Below are 20498 nucleotides of genomic sequence, written 5' to 3'. Positions count from 1 at the left end.
ATGAGGTCGGTGTGAGGGGTTCTCATGCCTCTAATGGGAAACTCATACTCATACTCAAAGTAATAGAATTATTTTTGGGAAGTGACAGCCCTTAACCATGAGCACAGTTAGTGTTTTGGCATAAGTTGACGTACAGTACAATTTATGAAGACTAGCCTTTCGTGTGAGTTTGTGTGTGTGTGGGGGGGGGGGGGGTAACCTTTCCTTGGGCAAGTTTTGCCTATGCATCCATCCTGTTCCCTGCCCTCCCTGGGCATCCAGCCAAGAAGACAGGCTGGGACATTTGGCAGGGATCGTGGCTCCTATAACACAGCCATATGCGACCACGTTATGGTGAGTTTAGCGTTCAATAGGGTCAGCGGGAGTTTTTCTTTTAAATTATTCTGAGCTGATAGGGGATAATACTGTATGCAAAAACCATTGACACTTTTCCCTTTTTCTTTGACAGGAGGAGAGGGTTGTGTATCAGTCTCTTTTGCAGATATTCTTTGCTCGCTTAACGCTGAGAGGCAGTGAGTTTAATGGAATCCCACCAGTATACTCTCCTGTGTCTCCTCTCTGCTGTCTCCCTCTCAGCTTTGTTAACATCTGTCTCAGTAAATAAAACAAACACACAAGAGGGTTGGACAGCCCACTCTCCTATTAAAAAAACTAAGAACAAACAACAATAATACAGCCCTGTTATTGGATGTAATAGTCATGGTGTCCTGGTTTTGAATCTAGATCTAGAAATTAGACACCTTGGCACATGTCGCCCCCTCTTTATTTCTTTTCTCTTTACTTGCTGTCTTTTCAAAATCAAGCTGCCTGTGCCTCAAATATAAATCTTTAGAAAACAGAATATAGAGTGAATAAAGGCAAAACAACCCCATTTAAACTTGAGAGTCTAGTAGTGGAATATTGTTTGTGTGAGAGCAGACTTGGCCCTCCTCGTTGCTCTCTCTGTTTCTTTCTCTATCGCTCACTCTTTCTGAAGTCGCCGCAGATCCATGTCTGATTAGGCCCCGTAGCCATGGCTACTGCTACCGTGACAACCCCATACTCTGTAAAAGAGGTTTGATAGACCTTTAATCCATTAAAGCCTGAGGCCTATTCTACAAATGCCTTCTAAATCCTAACAGTTATTTTTTGGTTTGTTTTTTACATATGTTGCTATATCAGTGGTTCTCAACTTTCTTTATTTGGCCGCGGACCCCCATCTCAAAATATGTTGTTCCAGGGACCCCCAGAACCAAAGATTTGAGTTACGAATGTTCGCTTTAAAAACACAGATTTTCACGATTTTTCAAAAATAGCAGATCTACAAGCTCATTGCACGGCACTCGCTATGAGCTTGTATATCTGCTATTTTTGAATAGCCAAAGAAATCTAAAATGACACGTATGCTTTCCCGGCCTTAATGGATTAAGGGTTGTTCAGACTGTTGTATGGTACAGTATGTGCCAAAAGGCACAAGGTATTTATTGCAACACATGGAATACAGTTATACTGTATCATACTGTATTTCACCAAATCATTGAGTCACCAACAACACAGCCATACAACTGATACATTTGTAGCCTATATACTACAAAATAACAGTTCACAATGTGTCGCCTGTAGTACTTGCCATAGCACTTGCCCTAGCCTGGACGACCTTGCAGGCTTATGCAAAGGCTATATCCTATAGTGGGTATACCGGTACTTTCAATGTACAGATTATGTTGTCCTTGCTTACTGTAAATCGCTCTGGGTTAAGAGCATCTGCTAAATGCCTAAATTGTAAATTGTCGTGAGCATTAAGATTGAATATTTTTGAATAGCCATGTATGAAATAAGGCTTAAGTGGTTAAATGAACACTCCAAATGTTACTGTGTATGTTGTCTCATTCATAGCCTTCCCACAGTCCCAATTGAAAGAGAAAATACCAGGAAGGCTGTATTGCCCCTTTTTAAAAAAGAACAAATAAAAGTTTTTTCTTCTCTTAGTCAGATATGGAACAGAACAGAAGGCTGTCGGTGACATTTACCCACTGTGTCATTCTTCACACTGCCGCCTGGACTCCCACTCTTAGAAACAGAACACCAAGAAGCATTTCAAGCAGCATGGTTTGAAATGTACGACACAACCTCTGACAACTTTCTGTCCCCAGCAGACACTTACCTGTGGACTGACGGTGGCCAAATGCTGTTATATGCACTTCACAGACTGCTTCACAAAGTCAGTGCAGGATTATTCCATTATTATTATTATCGTTTCCCTGCGTTACTTTACACATGGATAAATTACTGTATTCTTTCCACCTCTACAGAGGGTGTTACAATAAAAAATGAATAAAAATACAGCGGGTCTTTTAACGGCGCACATACAGTATAGGGAGTCGACCCAGATCGCAGAACGAGGTTGAAACACACCCTGGGTCCATTTTCACACTTTCAGATGCAAGCATGTTTAGCCCATTGAATGTGGCTCACAATATACTGTATACTGTATATATATAATACATGTTGCTTGCTTGTTTGATTCTTAAGGGAGCCATTGGTTTCCGTTAATTTCAATACGGTAGAAAATTTGCCCACACTTGAAACTCGCTTTATCTCATAACAGGCTCGAGGGTGTGATAATCCCTTTAACCAGGGGACAGAGGCAGGCTTGGAAATAACGCTCCGGCTTGGGGAGCAATAAAATAAGAGAATCTCTCCTAAACATTTGACATAGTATCCAATTATCGTATGGCACAATATTAGTTTCCATGCCCAGCCATCATTGGTGAAGGATTTATCACTTGATAGATAGATCGATTGAACCAGGGCCAGGCAGAGCTGCCAGCGTGGCGGATCCGTTCTTCTTTTTACAACATGAAAAGGACATGGACAGCATGTCCTCTTAGCTTGGGGTTTGAGGGGTCCTGAGGGCCACCATCTCCAGCTTGTAGTTTGTTTCTTCTGTGCAGCATGTAGCCTCACTGGCACAGCAGCCATTTCCAACTGTCATAGCAGCATTCCCCCTCAAGTCTCCTGTGACGTTTTCCCAGTTCCCTGAATGCTAGCAGAGAGGTTTCACAGCTGAGTAGTGGTGAACACTTTTCTAAAACGTCTGCCCTCCACAGGGAACGGGAAAGGGAAGATAACACAGTACCAACACACACACAGACAGACACACACACACACACACACACACACACACACACACACACACACAATCTCTCTCTCTCTCTCATGCACACATAAGTATATTCATGCATGCACGCACACACATGCAAAAAGCTTATACCAACATATACCAACATAGGCAACAACACATTCACATGCACACTCTCGTACACACTCTTTCACACGCCCATGCAAACACATGTGCATGCACGGCACGCTCGCACACACACAGGGCCAGATACAATCACACATAAATAGGCTACACAAACAGGTGCACCCAGCAGAGCACGCACAGGAAAGGTAGAGACTTTCAGTTCACTGCCTGTCAGTCATCCCACCCTCTCGCAAACTCGGTAAGCTAGCTCAGCGGCCGACGGGCTCCATCTGCATGCCATTAGCACAGGCCTCGACACTAATGGAGCCATTTCGTCAAGCAATAAGCTGCGGAGGGAACATTAGTCGTGGAGATGCCGAGTAAGAACATGCTAAAGTGACGAGCACCGACGTGCCGCGCATCGCTGAAAAAAAAAACGCCTCTGAGGCGCGGCGGAAAAGCCAGGCAACAATCATTCTAAATATTAATATTCTGGCACTCTGTTTTCTTTTTTTTTTCTTCTTTTCTCAGGGTGAGGATGAAAGGAGAAAGGAAGGAGAAAGAGAATGAGGGGAGGCGGCTCAGGCTTATCGTATGTACGATGCTGTGGGGCGCCGCGCTCATTCCCGCTCAAGTCAATCCCCACTTCTCATCCCCCTGCGGGAACAGAACTCATTACGGCAGAAGGGAGTATCTCACATGGGGGCGGCAGCACACTGTGGGAGGATGTGAGAAACATGAGGTGGTGCTTATTGCGGCGCATGGGAAAAGCCGGTGGTCGGCCAGTTGTTGCAGGGTGCGCGTGGGGCACGCATGAGCTTGTGCACATACACACACACACGCTCACACATGCATTTGCTGCTCCCACGGAGTGAAGTAATGCATTATCCTGAACAGTTTGGGCTCCTTTCCTTTTGATCCTTTGAGTACGAGTGTTTAATGTGGAATGCTCCGCTGCTTTAACTTGAATGGTGCGTGTAAGTGGAGAGCTTAGTACCCCGTGCATCCTTTTCAATTGCCATTGGCTGGGTACAGAAATGTGAGACGAGTAAAATCTCTAGGTTACTTCACTGTATAGTGGAGCAAAGGGTGACCTCTCCTTAACCTGTATTATTTACAATTTGTAATTTAAGCATTTAGCTGAACTATGCAAATATTTAAGTCCTAAAACGTAACCACCATGAGCCTAGTGTGCCTATTCTGGGCATGTCATAATAGGTGAACATTCGGTGAAAAACAGCATTATCTACAAGCACATAACGTGAGTGACAAAAGGATGGGCCAAGGATAGACCCCTGGGGGTATATGGGGTTTAAGCGGTTAAATATGGACTATAAAGAAACAACAAATAAATAAATATGTAGATGAGTGACTAACTAGGAAGTTATGTAAAACACCTATTATGACTACTGAAGTGATACATAACTACTGTAGATATGTATGTGCATCGAGGTTGCACACTTTATATCACCTTGTAGAAGTGAGGATCTCTAGTGTGCTTAAATCTCTGCTTTGTCTTCTATTGTATCTCTTCTATTCAAAAGTGAGAAAACCTAACTCTTTAAAACACCTAACTCCTGTTTCGCACCATCATCTGTTTTAAGTCCTCTGTCCAGGGCGCAACTGGATTGGACTGAATCCTCGCTATGGCTTCATTTCACCCGGGACAGTCCATGGCCACCTCCTGGTCAGTGCTCTCATGGCAGCTGACATGTACAGTACAGCCTATTCGTCTTTGGCCAGCCAATAGGTCTTGTCCCCTCTACGTTCAACGACATTGCTTTCTTCACTCAGTCATTCTCTTCCTTCCATAATGTGTCCGCAGTCTCAATCTGCCTCCCCTCTCACCACATCTGCTATCGCCTCCTCTCACGCCATCCATCTCAGTTCTGCGCTCATCATTCTCTCCCTCATTGACATGCCGCACATCCATCTGATCATCCTCACCTCCACTCGGTCCAGCTTCTCCTCGCTCTCCCCTCTCAGGGCCCACGTCTCGCTTCCGTACATCATGCAACATCTGATGCAGGCTGAGTACGCTTGGCCTTTCATCTTCAGTGATGGGTCCTTGGATGCTATGGGAAAGGCATGAGTTCCCTGAACTTCTTACATCCCTCCTTAACCCTTGCCATCACTGTGAGGTCCACCTCTCTTCCTGCGTTCAGCATGTCACCAAGCTATGCACCACATCATACAAGTACGCACGCACGTGTGCGTACTTGTATGATGTGGTGTGTGGTGTGCGCGCGCGCACACACACACACACACACACACACACACACACACACACACACACACACACACACACACACACACACACACACACACACACACACACACACACACAGATACGATACGATACGATACGATAATACTTTATTGTCAGTTTGCACTGAAATTTGTCTTGCGACCCAGAAACAGCCATGTATGCAACATATAACAGTACACACATTTGACATGACACAAGAAAACAACAAAATACAAATACATACATAAAGACATGCAAAGACAAGAGCAATGTCCACCACTCACACACACACACACACACACACACACACACACACACACACACACACACACACACACACACACACACACACACACACACACACACACACACACACACACACATACATCTTGCTTCATTTAAAGGCTTCTACAGGTGGTGTAGTTTCCATTCTGTTTACGGTGCCAGATCGCGTGTCTTTAACATGTTGACATTTACTTTTAATCCAGCTTTCTAATTAGTCGGGTCCCACCACCCATCAAAAATAGAGCCGTTCTGATTAAAACAGGAAAATCCAATCAAACATGCTTCTTTATGACTGTGTAGGTTCACTGATGAGGTGGCTGCTCTGCATGTATGCCACACTAACAATTATCCCCCTCGCACATGGCTACGTGCATAAATGATATGCTTAAACATAACCGTGCACACACATACACATGTACGCTCATATACACACAGTGTCATGGATATTATGTACGCACACACAATAATGCGTATTGGCTACGCGCTGTTTTATACACACACGCACGTACCCACACACACACCAACTTCATCCGTTACAATACTAATTAATCCAGATATCTTTTCCCACACAGGCTATCCCTGGCTTTCATCCCCCACTCATTTAGTGTGAACTTCCTGGTGTTGTGTGAGTGTTTGGATTAACAGGACTTACAGTGGAAGGTTAATGTTTGAAATCCGCCTCCATCTCTGACTCGCTGTATCACATTGACAGCTTTCAGCCTTTTAATTGGGAGTATGCATGTGTGTGTGCGCGTGCGTGTGTGCATGTGTGTGTGTGAGAGAGAGAGACACCATGTGTTCTTGCATCGTTATTCTTGTGAGGATATAAGGACTAGAAAAGCATGGAAATTGAGGACACTTTAGCTGGCGCTCATTTTCAAGGGTCTGGTTTAGTATAGAGGTTATGGCTTAGCATCACATTTGGGGTTAAGGTTGGACATAATGTAAGGGTTCACATTAAGCATGTACAGTAGTAGGCCTGGTCAGGGTTTGGGGTTTGGGGGACGAATAGAGTCAATGGAATTCAATGGAAAGTGCTCACAAGTGTTGCGGTTAAGGTGAGTCACTGATAAGGAGAACAACAGTACAAAATAAACAACCTATGGTAGATCTCAATCTTTTGTTTTCACTTTTCCAATGTGGCAGCACATCGCTCGTAACAACCTGTAATGGTTCTCCAAAGACTTTGTGACAAGGCTCTATTCAGCAGCTATTAGGCATTAGTGAGTTCCACCAAGTCCACCTTAATAATGTAATGCCTAATTCATGCTTTAGCAAAAAAGCATTGTGCGATATGTTGCTCATAAACAATTACGTGAAAAACGTGTTATCAACTTGAGTGTCAACACTTTTATCAGTAAAAAAAAAATCAAATACATTCATTTTGTTGAGTGACATGTCACACACATAACTTTTTCGCTGAAGCATAATTTAGGATTAACAAGAATGACCTTGGAAATTCAGACCCCTATTAAGACTTACAGTACCTGTAGGCATGAACCAACAGGGAACAGAATATACCGGCTGTTCTGGACTAGTAATCGACGGATACTCATTGCAAAAGCATTCAGTAGTGACCAATCCCTTCAAATTCCATTCCATTCAAAGTTGATGTGATTTGACAGGCCTCTCTTGGTCTCCAGACCTGGATCCTAGACATTGATGAAGACAAAGTCTCAGTTTGTGTCTCGTACTGGGGAACAGGCAACTGAAACAAGCCATAATCATCATTCATGAGATGCAGACTTGGTGTAAACTATGTTAATGTCCTTTGGTCGCATCCATGCAAATCCCACACCAGGTGGGGTTGTTTCAGTTTGTGTGTGCTTACTCACACACGTGCCTGTGTACACACACACACACACACACACACACACACACACACACACACACACACACACACACACACACACACACACACACACACATGCGCACAAACACTCTTATCTGAATTTCCCCGCGGGGATCAATAAGGGATTATCTTATCTTATCTTATCTTATCTTTAGACTCAGAAACCAATTCCATCATTAATTCTCCATTGCTTCAACACACAACCCAGAAAGACACACACACACACACAAAATCCCACCTCCACTTCTCACCCACAAACACGCCCACAAACCCTCACGTGTCCACATACACCCACATACTTACACATGCACACATGTTGTCATTACCACTGCACTGACACATCATTGCCATCCTCTCCAGGCAGTAGAGTGCCTCCCCTGTCACCCACTGAAATAAGCCTGAATTATACTTACGTACGGCGGTGTTGTACACCGAAAATAGCCAATCTGTAAGCTCAAAATGCGTTACGATTGCGACCCATTGTGATCTTATAGATCTGCTATTTTCGGCACATGACACACTTTAAGTTAAGCAATATCCCCCCAAACATCCAGACTGCCAGCTTTGAATTATTCATCTAATATGTTCTTTGACAAAGCCAGCCGCTGTGCTAGTTCAACGACATTACAGGGACAATTTGTTTATCTCTCTCTCTTTCCTTTCTCTCCTCCCGTTTTCTGTTATCTCGTCCACTTCAGCCACTTTTTTTTGTATATATCTCGCATAGCCTTTTCTCTCCCCAACCATCCATCTAACTCATTCTGTTTCTCCCTCACACTATTTCCTCCTCTCCTTCCCCGTATCCCTCTGAATACTGTATCTTTCTCTCACCCCCGCTCGCTCTTTCGTCCTTCCCTCTGTATCTATTTTTCTCTCTTTATTTGCTATCTTTGTATGTTTCCCAACACCATCCTTATTGCCGTTCACTGTCACAGTGATTTGCCAAAGTGGATATGACAGGCAAGGAGTTTGTTCATGCCTCTTATAAGAGCCATACATTTGCTTTAATGCTGTTTTCATCTATCATTTCATTTCTCTCCAGTCCCCCCTCCACCCCCTTTGTGCTTTTTCATCCATGCATTCATCTTAATCATGAGGAACGGTTCGCTTTATCTACGTATCTCCTTATCGTTCTTCATTTGAGCTTGTTTGTTTTTGTCAAAACAGTAGCCCCAGAAAAGTAGGTCTCCTCGCTTTTTGCGGGGTAATCAGCTCCCCCTTCATGTAAACAAAGCAATTAACTGTGAGAGTGTTATTAGCATTGCACAGAGGCTCACTGACTTGTTTGAATGGCCCCGCTCCATGACAACATCCTTCTCTTCTCATCTATATTTCAGTAGGCCGATGCTGTAGTGTAATAAGCTCAATTTGTGAATACAATTTGTGACATTTTGCCATTTCCAAAAGGCTGAGTCACATACAACTGAGGTCGCACTTGACCTTGTTCCAAGCTTTCTCACAGGCGAAAGCCTGGAATAAGGTGGGGAGCTAATATTACCCTCATTAAGCCTCATTCATGAAATGTATGTACGATCAGATTTGATTCTGAAAGCTGCTATGATACTATCCAAGAAGTAGGTAAACCGATATGTAATGCTATAGGCTGTAGAGCCAACTACTTATGGGTTGTATTGATGCTTATTCCTCTGGAGGGATTTAATGTTTCTCAGGATCGCTGATGGAAGTCAATTAACCAGGGAGTTCCGTTGCCTTTCTCGTTGGCTGCGGCCCTGGTGTCATTACGGTGATGTCAATCATATCCATATATGGAGCGGGCTATACGTCAGTTATGCCCAAAGATGGGCCTATGATGTCTGTCCTGGATGTTACGGTTACCATATATGGGGTTCCAGGAGGGGTTCTCTGATGTCAGAGCTAGGTATGTTAGTTATCTCCATGTATAGAAGTCTAGGAGAGATTCTATGATGTCAGACTTGGGTAGTTCGGTTGTGTCCATCTATGGGGATCTCCATATATGGGAAGGTTGGGATCGAATAGGTCACTAAGGGTCAGGACTGAATAGGTCATGGATTTGAATAGGTCACTAAGGGTCGGACTGAATAGGTCCCGACCCCCCGGTGGAAATCCGTTAAAAATACGTAAAAAATCAAGAACTTGAATAGAAAAAGTGTTTCTATGAACATAGACTGATCTCGGACTTCATGTGGCCAGCCTGTGACATCATTCATCTATGATGTCATATGACATATCTATGACGAATGACTCCAAATTTGGGCATGGTTTCAGCCTGATCAGAACCCCATTGACTTCCATTATGTATAAAAGTTTAAGTTAAATATGATGACGACACTTGGTTAATGTGGTTGCACTGGCTGGTGACCGTACGTCTTTGCAGGGAAGAAAGTGTGCAGCTAGTTAGCCTAGGCACTGCAAGCTGATAGACAAATAGCTAGTCTTCTCTCCAGTGAAAAACTACTTTTAGGCAAAGTACAACCAGTGAAAGCGCAGTGAATTCAAGTAATGTATCCATACTGTGGGAATTTAGCAAAATGGGAGTCTACTGCCGCGCCTCAGCCAAACGAGGCCTCAGCTTCTGTTCCCAAGAAGGACAAGAAAGCAAAGAAGTATGAGGATGGAGATGTGAAAAGGAAATGTAAACTCAAACAGCTGATTCCTGACGAGCTGGAGCGTTTCACCATCATGGGGATGAAGGACAAGAAGATGGGCTCTGCACCCAGTAGTCACCACTCCTCAACATTCAACTATGAGATCCACGCCCAGAGTGCCATGCTGCACGACCACACTGACAAATACATCCTGGAGCTGTTTGAACAGATGCTGGTGGACATGAACTTGAACAAGGAGAAGCAGCAGCCACTGCGAGCTAAAGACATCACCATTAAGCGAGAGATGGTCTCCCAGTACCTGCACACCTCCAAAGGTGGTCAGAACCAGAAGGAGGGCACCAAGTTAGCCATGGTGTACATCCAGGAGTTGAAGTCCGATATCCGAGACAAACAACTGCTGGGCTGTCTGGAGTCGCTACGAGTTTCACTCAATAACAACCCTGTCAGCTGGGTGCAGAAATTTGGAGATGAGGGCCTTGCCCTGCTGCTCAGCCTGCTGAGGAAACTGCAAGAGGAACGAGTTGAGTACCCCAACATTGGAGTAAGGTGTCAACATGAGATCATCCGTTGTCTCAAAGCTTTCATGAATAATAAGTATGGACTGAAATCCATGCTGGATTCGGCCGAGGGGATTCCTCTGCTGGTGCGAGCCATCAACCCCAGGATACCCGTCATGATGTTGGACGCCGTCAAGCTGCTCTCCGCCATCTGCATCTTAGATCACTCAGACAACCTTCACAAACGTGTTCTGGAGGCCATAACAGTGGAGGCAGAGAAACAGGGCATTGAGAGGTTTCAGCCTCTTCTGACTGGCATGAATAAACCAAACATTGCTCTAAAGGTTGGCTGCATTACTCTCATCAATGCTCTGATCAGTCGAGGAGAGGAGCCAGACTTCAGGATCCACATCCGCTCTGAACTGATGAGACTGGGACTCAAAGACCAGCTAACGGAGGAGGTGAGGATGATCGACAACGACGAACTGAGAGTGCAGCTCAATGTGTTTGATGAGCAGGCAGAGGAGGACTCTGATGAACTCAAAGCACGCCTGAACGACATACAGTTTGAGATGGACGATGTGAGGGAGGTGTTTGAAGTCCTCGTCAACACAGTGAAGGACTCAAAAGCCAAAGGCTACTTCCTGTCCTTGCTACAGCACCTGCTGCTGATCCGCAATGATTATCTGGCCAGGCCTCAGTACTACAAGTTGATGGACGAGTGTATTGGTCAGATTGTGCTTCACAGAAATGGTGCCGACCCAGACTTCAAGTGCCGCAAACTCAGCCTGGATATTGAGGGCTTGATAGACAACATGGTGAATCAAACCAAGGTGGAGTCCAGCGAGGCCAAGGCCAAGAAACTGGAGAAGAAGTTGGAGGCGCAGCTGTCGGCACGCCACAAGCTGCAGGTAGAGTGGAAGAAGCTGGCCTCTACCAAGCAGGACACAGACAGAGAGAAACAGGGACTGCAGCAACAGCTTAGCACACTGCATGAGAAAATTGAGAAGCTATCTAAAGATCTGGAAGAGGCCAAGACTATAGTTGTCACCGTTAACATTCCTGTGCCAACCCCCGGGGCGCAAACGGGTGTGCCTCCCCCACCTCCCCTACCGGGCCAAGTGGTGATCCCACCTCCCCCACCACCACCACCACCCTTACCCGGGCATTCTTGTTTATTTCCACCCCCTCCACCTCCACCCTTGCCAGGCATGCCTCTTCCTACTCCCCTCCCTGGCATGCCAGGACCCCCACCCCCTCCGCCCTTACCTGGGATGGGACCGCCACCACCTCCACCACTTCCTGGCGGTCCAGGCCTTCCACCACCTCCTCCGCCTGGCATGAATGCCTGGACAGCCCCTGCTCCACTGCCACTCCCCTTTGGCCTCAAGGCTAAGAAGGAGTACAAGCCTGAGGTGCGGCTGAAGAGAGCCAACTGGAGAAAGATTGGACCAGAGGATCTATCAGAGAAGAGTTTTTGGACCAACGTCAAAGAGGAGCAATTTGAAAACAACGAGCTCTTTGCCAAATTGACCCTTGCCTTCTCACAGGCCAAGACTTCCCAAGCTAAAAATCTGCATAATGGTGGAGAGGACAAGAAACTAACACAGAAGAAAGTAAAGGAGTTGAAGGTGCTGGACTCCAAGTCTTCCCAGAACCTCTCTATCTTCCTGGGTTCATTCCGTGCACTCTATGAAGAAATCAAAAGTTTCATCTTGGAGGTCAATGAGAAGGTTCTGACTGAGTCCATACTGCAGAACCTGATCAAACTTCTACCGGAACAGGAACAGCTGAATGTCCTGGCGGAGATGAAGGATCAGTATGACGACCTTGCTGAGGCTGAACAGTTTGGAGTGGTGATGTCCAGTGTGAAGTGTCTGAAGCCCCGCCTCCAGGCCATCCTGTTCAAGGTGCAGTTTGACGAGCAGCTGGACAACCTCAAGTCAGACGTGGTATCCGTGACAGCGGCCTGTGAGGAGCTGAGGAAGAGCCAGAGCTTTTCCCAGCTGCTGCAGATCATTCTGCTGTTGGGAAACTACATGAACGCCGGCTCCCGCAACGCCAAGGCCTTCGGGTTCACTGTATCCTACCTCTGCAAGCTGCGTGACACCAAGTCAGTTGACCAGAAGCAGACGCTGCTCCACTTCCTGGCTGATGTGTGTCAGGAACAGTACCCTAACGTCATGAGCTTCCCTGAGGAGCTGATCCACGTGGAGAGGGCCAGCAGAGTGTCGGCAGAGATGCTTCAGAAGAACCTGGACCAGATGGGATGTCAGATCAAGAACATGGAGAAAGTCCTAAAAACCTTTCCTCCTCCACAGAGTGACAGGGACCTGTTTGTGGAGAAGATGTCCAGCTTCGTGGGCAGCGCCCGTGAGCAGTACAAGAAGCTGGACCTGATGCATAACAACATGGAGAAGCAGTACAGGGACATGGGAGTGTACTTTGTCTTTGACCCACGGAAGATCTCTGTTGAGGAGTTCTTTGGAGACCTCAACACCTTCAAGAACATGTTTCAGCAAGCTGTGATGGAGAATCAGAAGAGAAGGGAGTCTGAGGAGAAGATCAGGAGAGACAAGCTGGCCAGAGAGAAGTCTGAAAAGGAGAAGGGGCAGAAACTCAAGAAGAGTCAGCTCCTTAAAGTCAACGTAGAGGGTGATGAAACTGGTATCATGTATGGCCTCTTGGAGGCACTGCAGTCTGGTGCTGCTTTTAGGAGGAAGCCCAACCCAGCTGCGAACAGCGTTTTCCTAGGGAGTTGAAGGCATGGGGTGGGGTGGGGGGGGGCCTGCTGAGATGCTCTCAGCAAGAGGAGCAATGTTCTCACTAAATACGTGTAGAGGAATATCTTGTGGAGTTTCAGCTACTATGCATCCCAGAAATATATAACTTATAAGGATTTGTAATTTGTAATTTGTAAGGAAATGTAAATATGGAAACTCATTTAGATGTAGGCCTACGTAGGTTTATGGTTTCCCAAGGACTATAGGCTATAGCCGTTTCACTCATGATACAATTTCTCTTTCATAACAGATACATAGGCTACATGTGCCAGATAATCCCCACACCAAAAACGTTTCAGTCATTCAGTCCGACTTCACTGTAGCCTATAGTAGCCTTTTCATGATATTTGTACTGGCTGTCTTGAAAGTTTATAATATTTAGAGAAATGTAAAGTTTCAAATACAAAAGTAGTAGTAGCAGTAGTTGTGAATTAGCAAACTGGACATTTAGATTTAGATGAATGTTTCCTTTATCTTCATCTTGCGCTAATGCACGCAACTGTTTCGCCAGGTTTTATTTTGGTTGTTTCTCATAAGCGTGCATACGTTGTGCAACTTGTCTGTCAACAACACAGCCATCTGTGCCTTGACTTCTGTGCGCTGACTCTCTCCCCACCCGCCCCCTTGCCTTCAACTCCCTAGGAAAACGCTGTACGCAACCCAGCTGGTCATGCAGTGACCAACATCCTGGCCAAAGAGTTGATGCAGAAGGACTCTCTCACATCCACCAGAACACACAAGATAAAAATGGAGGAGGAACCTAAATTAGAAGGGGTGGAGTCATTGGAGGACATCCAGTCTCGGTCCAGTTAGACACTGCCTTTGACCAGACCACAGATCTAGGGTCAGCCATGTGCCACCCCACCCTGATCATTATGCGTTATAGTGGGGGCAAGTTTTCCGCAAAAGTCTTGCCATTTTTCTTCAAAACATTTAAATGTCTGAAAATACGTATTGACATGAATTCAACATATTATTAACAAAGCTAATGTAATCAAACAAACACAATTAATTTACACAACACTGATGATAGTGCTGTACATATCTATTAAAACCATTACATTTGCAGCATCACTTGGAGGCAACCCATAGTCATATAGTCACTTAAATGAAAAATACTTCCAAGCTAGTCTCGAATCTCTCAACAGTCAACAGACATGAGACAACCATCAATGCTTCTCATCAAATTGCGTGGAAAGCTCTAAATATATACACTAATAATAATATTTTATTTAAATTATTATTATTAGTAGTAAAATAATAATATCTAATATGCAACACAATCTTATACAATATACGTATGTAGTGGGGTCTCTGCCAGCCTGATTATCAGATTTGAAGCTTCAAGCAGTTCACTCAGTGGAGTGGGTGGGGTCTATGGTCTGGAGCCAGGCTATAGGTCTCTGCTTCATCTCTTTTAACTAAGAGGTCCTTGGCCTTACACGTTTAGAAGATCCCTGCTCTACACATTCACTGCCTTATATTGGGAGAATCCAAAGACTTACTTATGTTGGATGTAAATGCAAAGGTACAATAATTCCCAATCTCATTAATGTGATTTGGTGTTAATTTTAAACTGAACATACTATGATGCAGTATGACGTTTTCGCTGGATGTCCCAGGCCAAGACCACTTTACGCTTGCTTCTTTCAATATTTTTGTTTTGTTTTGTTTAAAACATGTGAATTGCTTTTGTATTTTTGTATGTTAAGAAATAAGTGCCACTCACGCACGCACGCACGCACGCACGCACGCACGCACGCACGCACGCACGCACGCACGCACGCACACACACACACACACACACATACAATATACAATCCATTCCATTCTGTGCACACACACACAGAATGGATTGTATTCTCCCGGGTGCACTATATGCTTGGTTGCCCCAAGTCCCCCAGGGACCTTACCCTTTATGCCTATGTATGGAGATCCCTGATGTCATCAATATAACGTCATAGTACCGACGTCATAGACTGGCTGCCAAGGTCTATGTCATGTCATGATAATGGGTACTACTCTGACAACAGATACAACAGGTACCCTAACAAAGGGTACAAGGGGTATTGCATAACCAGAGAGGCATGTTGTCCCAAAAGGCATCGTGGCATCAGAGAGAGAGAGAGAGAGAGAGAGAGATTTCCAGACAACCTAAGTCAGTGAATTGAACACTTGCTCACTCCAACGCATATTTTATTCCTAGCAACAACACATACCAGCTTTGCAATTCAACAGAGAACTTTACAGCCCTAAAGCGGATGGCTTTTTGTACTTCCAACCCTTGCATGGAGAGCTTTGTCATCAATTTGTGATTGAAAATTCTTTATAATGCTCTGTTAAGGGGCGGATCCGTTTCAAACTGCTGTTGTGGGGCCACCACTCATACACACTCCACAAAGTTATTTATGTATTTTATCATTAAATTAGATTAATATTATTATTAAATAATCATTGTGTTCACATATCATGCATTTTCTCTGTGAGGTGTGATCTGCGCTTGCGTTGTGCATCCTCCTGTCTACGTTTAGGTCTACAACACTACTGGTATGTTTGAGCAGTTTGTACATGAGACTCTCTGGTTTGTATGTCACGCACAGTTAGAGATAAACAAATAAAACAAATGAAAGAAATGTACTGTTTACAAAACAGTACATTCTGTCGACTAGGATGGCTGAAATCAGTCAGTTTGCAAACTCAGTTGACTGATTTTTTAATTTACTGTGACGCACGCACGCACGCACGCACACCTACTTTGTATATACTGTTGTACATGAAAATTATAATAAAGGATGTAATAGAGATATGAAAATGTATTTTAATTGGCAGCAAAGGAAACACTTTATAGCAGCAATGGGAAATGTGCAGACATTTTAAAAGAATTGGGGGGGTAGTGGATTTATGTAATGCGCAGTAAGGTATACACAGTATATATATACGTATATCTACGTTAGTACAAGTGTGAGAAAAAAACTCCAAGCGGTAATTAGAAATTTAACCCAATTTTGTTTCTTTTTTTGTTGTTTTTGTCCTTGTTCAGCACTCTGACATCCTCGGGAAAAACTTTCCTCTTCCTGAACCTTGAGCCCTGGGCTTTGAGACACCTCAGACACTTGCCAGTCCACATCATCACAAACCGTCCATTACTGGGGTGGTGTTTGTCCTTCATAATCATTTTTGCTCTGCTCAACTCAAGCACTTGTTGTGTCCTGCGGGAATGCATAGGCCTACAACGTCTTGGTCTTTGGTTTCCTGGCACCATCGTGACAGATCTGCCACCTCCTCCAGATAGGCCCCCCTGACAAGATATGAATTTCACCTTGGCAGGTGATGATGGTCAATTGCCTGAAATGTGGCATGTGTAACCAAAAGGTTCAGGAAGAGGAACGTTTTTTCCTGAGGATGTCAAGGGAAAGAAAGAAAAAAAAGAAGAAGAAAAAAGAAGCAAAATTATCTTTTTTTGTTTGTTTTGTTTTCCTGTTTTTGGGGGGATGCCCACAGGGGCCCCCTGGAGGGAGGGAGAGCGAGTGCCGCTGCCGGAGAATGCACTCGCTCCTTCTGCCTGGAGGTTCGGGGCTCGTTTCACTTGAAATGGTTGAAAAACAACTAACTGTGCCTCCGGCTCTGTTTTAGCATTACCAGCAGGCCTGTCCTCCAGTTTTGGTTTAGAATGACAGATGAGCCTTAAAGAGTGGCTGTTAACTTTAGTAAACTCTGAGTGGCTACAGCCCTCAGAGCTTTGCCGGTTCACAGACTGAAACCCCCATTTGCCAAAAACCCTGCTGCTTCTCTCCTTTCCTAATTAGGGTTAGAAGGAAGCCCCCCCTCCACCACTGGTTAGAAGGAAGGAAGCCCCCCCCCCCCCCCCCCCCCCACCTCTCTCTCTCTCTCTCTCTCTCTCTCTCTCTCTCTCTCTGCAAGCAGTTAAATATCCCATATTTCGCCCTCGAGCCCGTCATCAATGTCAAGCTGCTCCCACTCATTTACATTTACAGCATCATCCCCAATGACATGAGGATATATGGCCAAATGAACACTGTGACTCCCCTTCAATAGTGGCATCACATGTCATCTTTTCACATGCGCTAACCTGCCACTCCGTGACCGTGTGCTTTTTTTCGGATCATTTGATTAAATTTCATGTGCGATAAAAATGCAATAAATACGGAAGCAATGAGCTGGCAAGTTATTCCTGCCTCTCGTCTCAGCCGTTAATGGCTTCGTCTTCATTTCTCATCAGCGTTGCCAGAATTTGCGAGAGAAATAAGCAACCCTATAAAAACAAGCCCAAAAGAAGCGACTATTAGGCCACGATATGAGCACTACCAGTAGCACTACCTGCGTGGACAAAAACATATATTAATTGGGGGGCTTGAAAATGTTTGAGAACCACTGTTGAAGAAGCAACATTAGGGGAAAAAAAGCCCAAATAAGCAACTTCACTTTAGAAACAAGCCCGAAAAACCGCAACCCGCAACTGCCAATATTCACAAGCAACTTTACATTAAAAAAAAAGCACAAAGTCGCTTATAAAAAGCAGAGTTGGCAACAGTGATTTCTCACTCCAACACGCTGAGCGCCTCCCCAAAGAGATTGAACATGTCCTGTACAGCTGGACACATATGAGGGGATTAGACTGCAATGCATTATGTTGGCAAAACGAAGTGCTCTACTGCTCTCTATGGGCGTGTTGAGGTCAGAGCATGGATACTCATGTTTGTAGTTTGGTTTCAGCCTTCATACCTCTATGCTTCAGACCCATAGTTGGCATCATGAGCAGTGGTGTAAAGTAACTGAGTACATGTATCCAAGTACTGTACTTATAAGTACACTTTTTAGGTATTTCTTACTTTACTGGAGTATTTCCAGTTAGTATTACTCTTACTTCTACTCCACTGCTACATCAGAGGCATATAGTAGCCTACTTTGTACTCCACCACAACAATTATTTGAAAACTTTAGATACTAGTTATACTTTGTAGATTTGATAATTTGAATTATTATTACAAAACATACATAACCAATTCAGCCCTATTTAAACTTTGGCTATTTTAAAATAGCCAATCTACAAACGCCATCTGCTATTTTCAAAGCTTTTTAATACGTTTTGGAAACTTGTGAAATGCAAAATGAGTACTTTTACTTAGTTTCAGTACTTAAGTATATTTTAATCCGAATACGTAAAGTTTTACTCATGTACATTTTGAATACCGGACTTTTATTTGTTACAGAGTATTTTTGCATTCTGTTATTGGTACTTTTACTTAAGTACAAAATGTGAGTACTTCTTCCACCACTGATCATGAGCCATGCTGGGGCTGTCCGGAGGAGATGATGCAGTTGCGTAACTTCTGAGCAGTGGTGGAAGAAGTACTCAGTTAATAAAAGATCAACTGATACACAAACTTGGACACATCATCAGTGTTGTTACCTGGAGTCACTGGGTGTTTCGGGTCTTGCAATAGACACCCTCCTCCAGGCGACCCGACCGAGGCTGATCAGACCCCGGCCTCTGTCCAAGTGGCATGCTACTGCCTCCACTGTCTCTTGGGGGTTAGAGACAGTGCTAATTAGGGGTTAGGGTTAGCCTGGCACTAGCCAGACCGACAACGCGGATCCACTCACACTTGGAACGTATGTGAGTGAATCCATGCCATCAGTCCAGCCAATGCCAGGCCAGGTTAGGTGAGATGTTGCAGCAGGTGTTGGCGACACTAAGAGGCCCCAGGCACTGGGGGTTGCCTCCGGGCCTGGCTCCTCCTTCGTCTGACCAGAAGTGAGCATTCTTCATGTGTGTTGCCTCGTCGTTGCTGCTGGGCACAAACATCTCATTCTGCCTTGATGGATTAAAACCCTCCTCGCAGGTTTTGCCACATACTGTAGCTTTTGGCCGTCCTCTGTCTCTCCAGATGTCACCACACTCTTCGTGGTCGTCACCCAGTCTGTTCCTGGTTGTCACTGGTACTCCCACTCCCAGAGTTTTCAGTTAATAAAAAATCACACCCTGTGTGAAGGTAGCGGCGCCGTGATACATTTTGTCATCGATATGTGTTCCTGTGTCACGTGAAGCTTGACCAATCACTTTGTTGACGGGTCTGACCAATCAGAACGTTGACGGTGAACACGGACAAAGTCAGGTATAGAGCAGGATCCGCTCTATACCTAAAGGTATAGAGCGACTAGCGCCGCTAAAAATCAACTGATGCACAAACTTGGACACATCATCAGTGTTGTTTCCTAGAGTCACTGGGTGTGGATCCACTCACACTTGGAACGTATGTGAATGAATCCACGCCATCAGTCCGGCCAATGCCAGGCCAGGTTCCAATATTGTCTGCTCATTTATTCCTTTCATAACTTCCAATTTCACTTGTTTATATGGTGTCTCTCTCTCTTTTCTGATTTTGGATTAAATTGGTATCCCAACCTGAAAATGTATTTTCTGTTTTGCCAAAGAGCTGGAGACATGGAATTATAATGAAATGGTCAGCTGCATTGTTCTACATTGTCAAGGAAGGAAGAAATTACTTGCACAGCACTGTCTCTTGGGTTTCAGTATTCCAAATCCTGTCGCATATCATCAGTTATGTTTTGAATTAACATTATTTCCACATCACTACTAATACATGTATACAAAATGACAGAATAGCATGAATGGGGGGTATATTTAAATTCAATCCCTCTGACCAAACAAACAAACAAATAAACTGGTAAAGGTGCAGACATGCATGAGTCATAACCATAATAGAATAAACCGGGAAGTAACACAATTCTGGTATTTCAAATTGTAAAGTAACAGTACATGTAGCCTACTCAAGTATTGTACTTAGGTCCCTATGTACAATTTTGAGTACATTACATTACATTTTTTACTTTACTGGAGTATTTCCAATTTTCAATAATTTTACTTCTACTCCATTACATCTCAGAGGAAAATATTGTACTTTTACTCCACTACAATTATATGAAAACTTTAGTTACTAGTTACTTTGTAGATTTTGATGATTATTACAAAACGC

General features: G+C 44.4%; 1 protein-coding gene across 1 annotated transcript; it reads left to right on the top strand.

Moving 5' to 3' along the window:
* Nucleotides 1-222: 222 nt before the first annotated feature.
* On the top strand, nucleotides 223-14292 carry LOC311060118 (protein diaphanous homolog 1-like; the record flags this gene model as incomplete). Its single annotated transcript, XM_084078244.1, has 8 exons — nucleotides 223-333; nucleotides 2055-2200; nucleotides 3758-3954; nucleotides 4843-4913; nucleotides 5052-5260; nucleotides 6332-6384; nucleotides 10118-13428; nucleotides 14122-14292. 8 exons carry the CDS (start codon nucleotides 223-225, stop codon nucleotides 14290-14292), a joined length of 4269 nt encoding a protein of 1422 aa, XP_083934370.1.
* Nucleotides 14293-20498: the final 6206 nt, after the last annotated feature.

The sequence above is a fragment of the Gymnoscopelus microlampas genome, assembly GCF_963454915.1.
Source record: "Gymnoscopelus microlampas genome assembly, chromosome: 14".
Classification (NCBI taxonomy): domain Eukaryota; kingdom Metazoa; phylum Chordata; class Actinopteri; order Myctophiformes; family Myctophidae; genus Gymnoscopelus; species Gymnoscopelus microlampas.
Note: the sequence above shows the minus strand (reverse complement) of the source record. Positions and strands in the feature narration are given on the sequence as shown.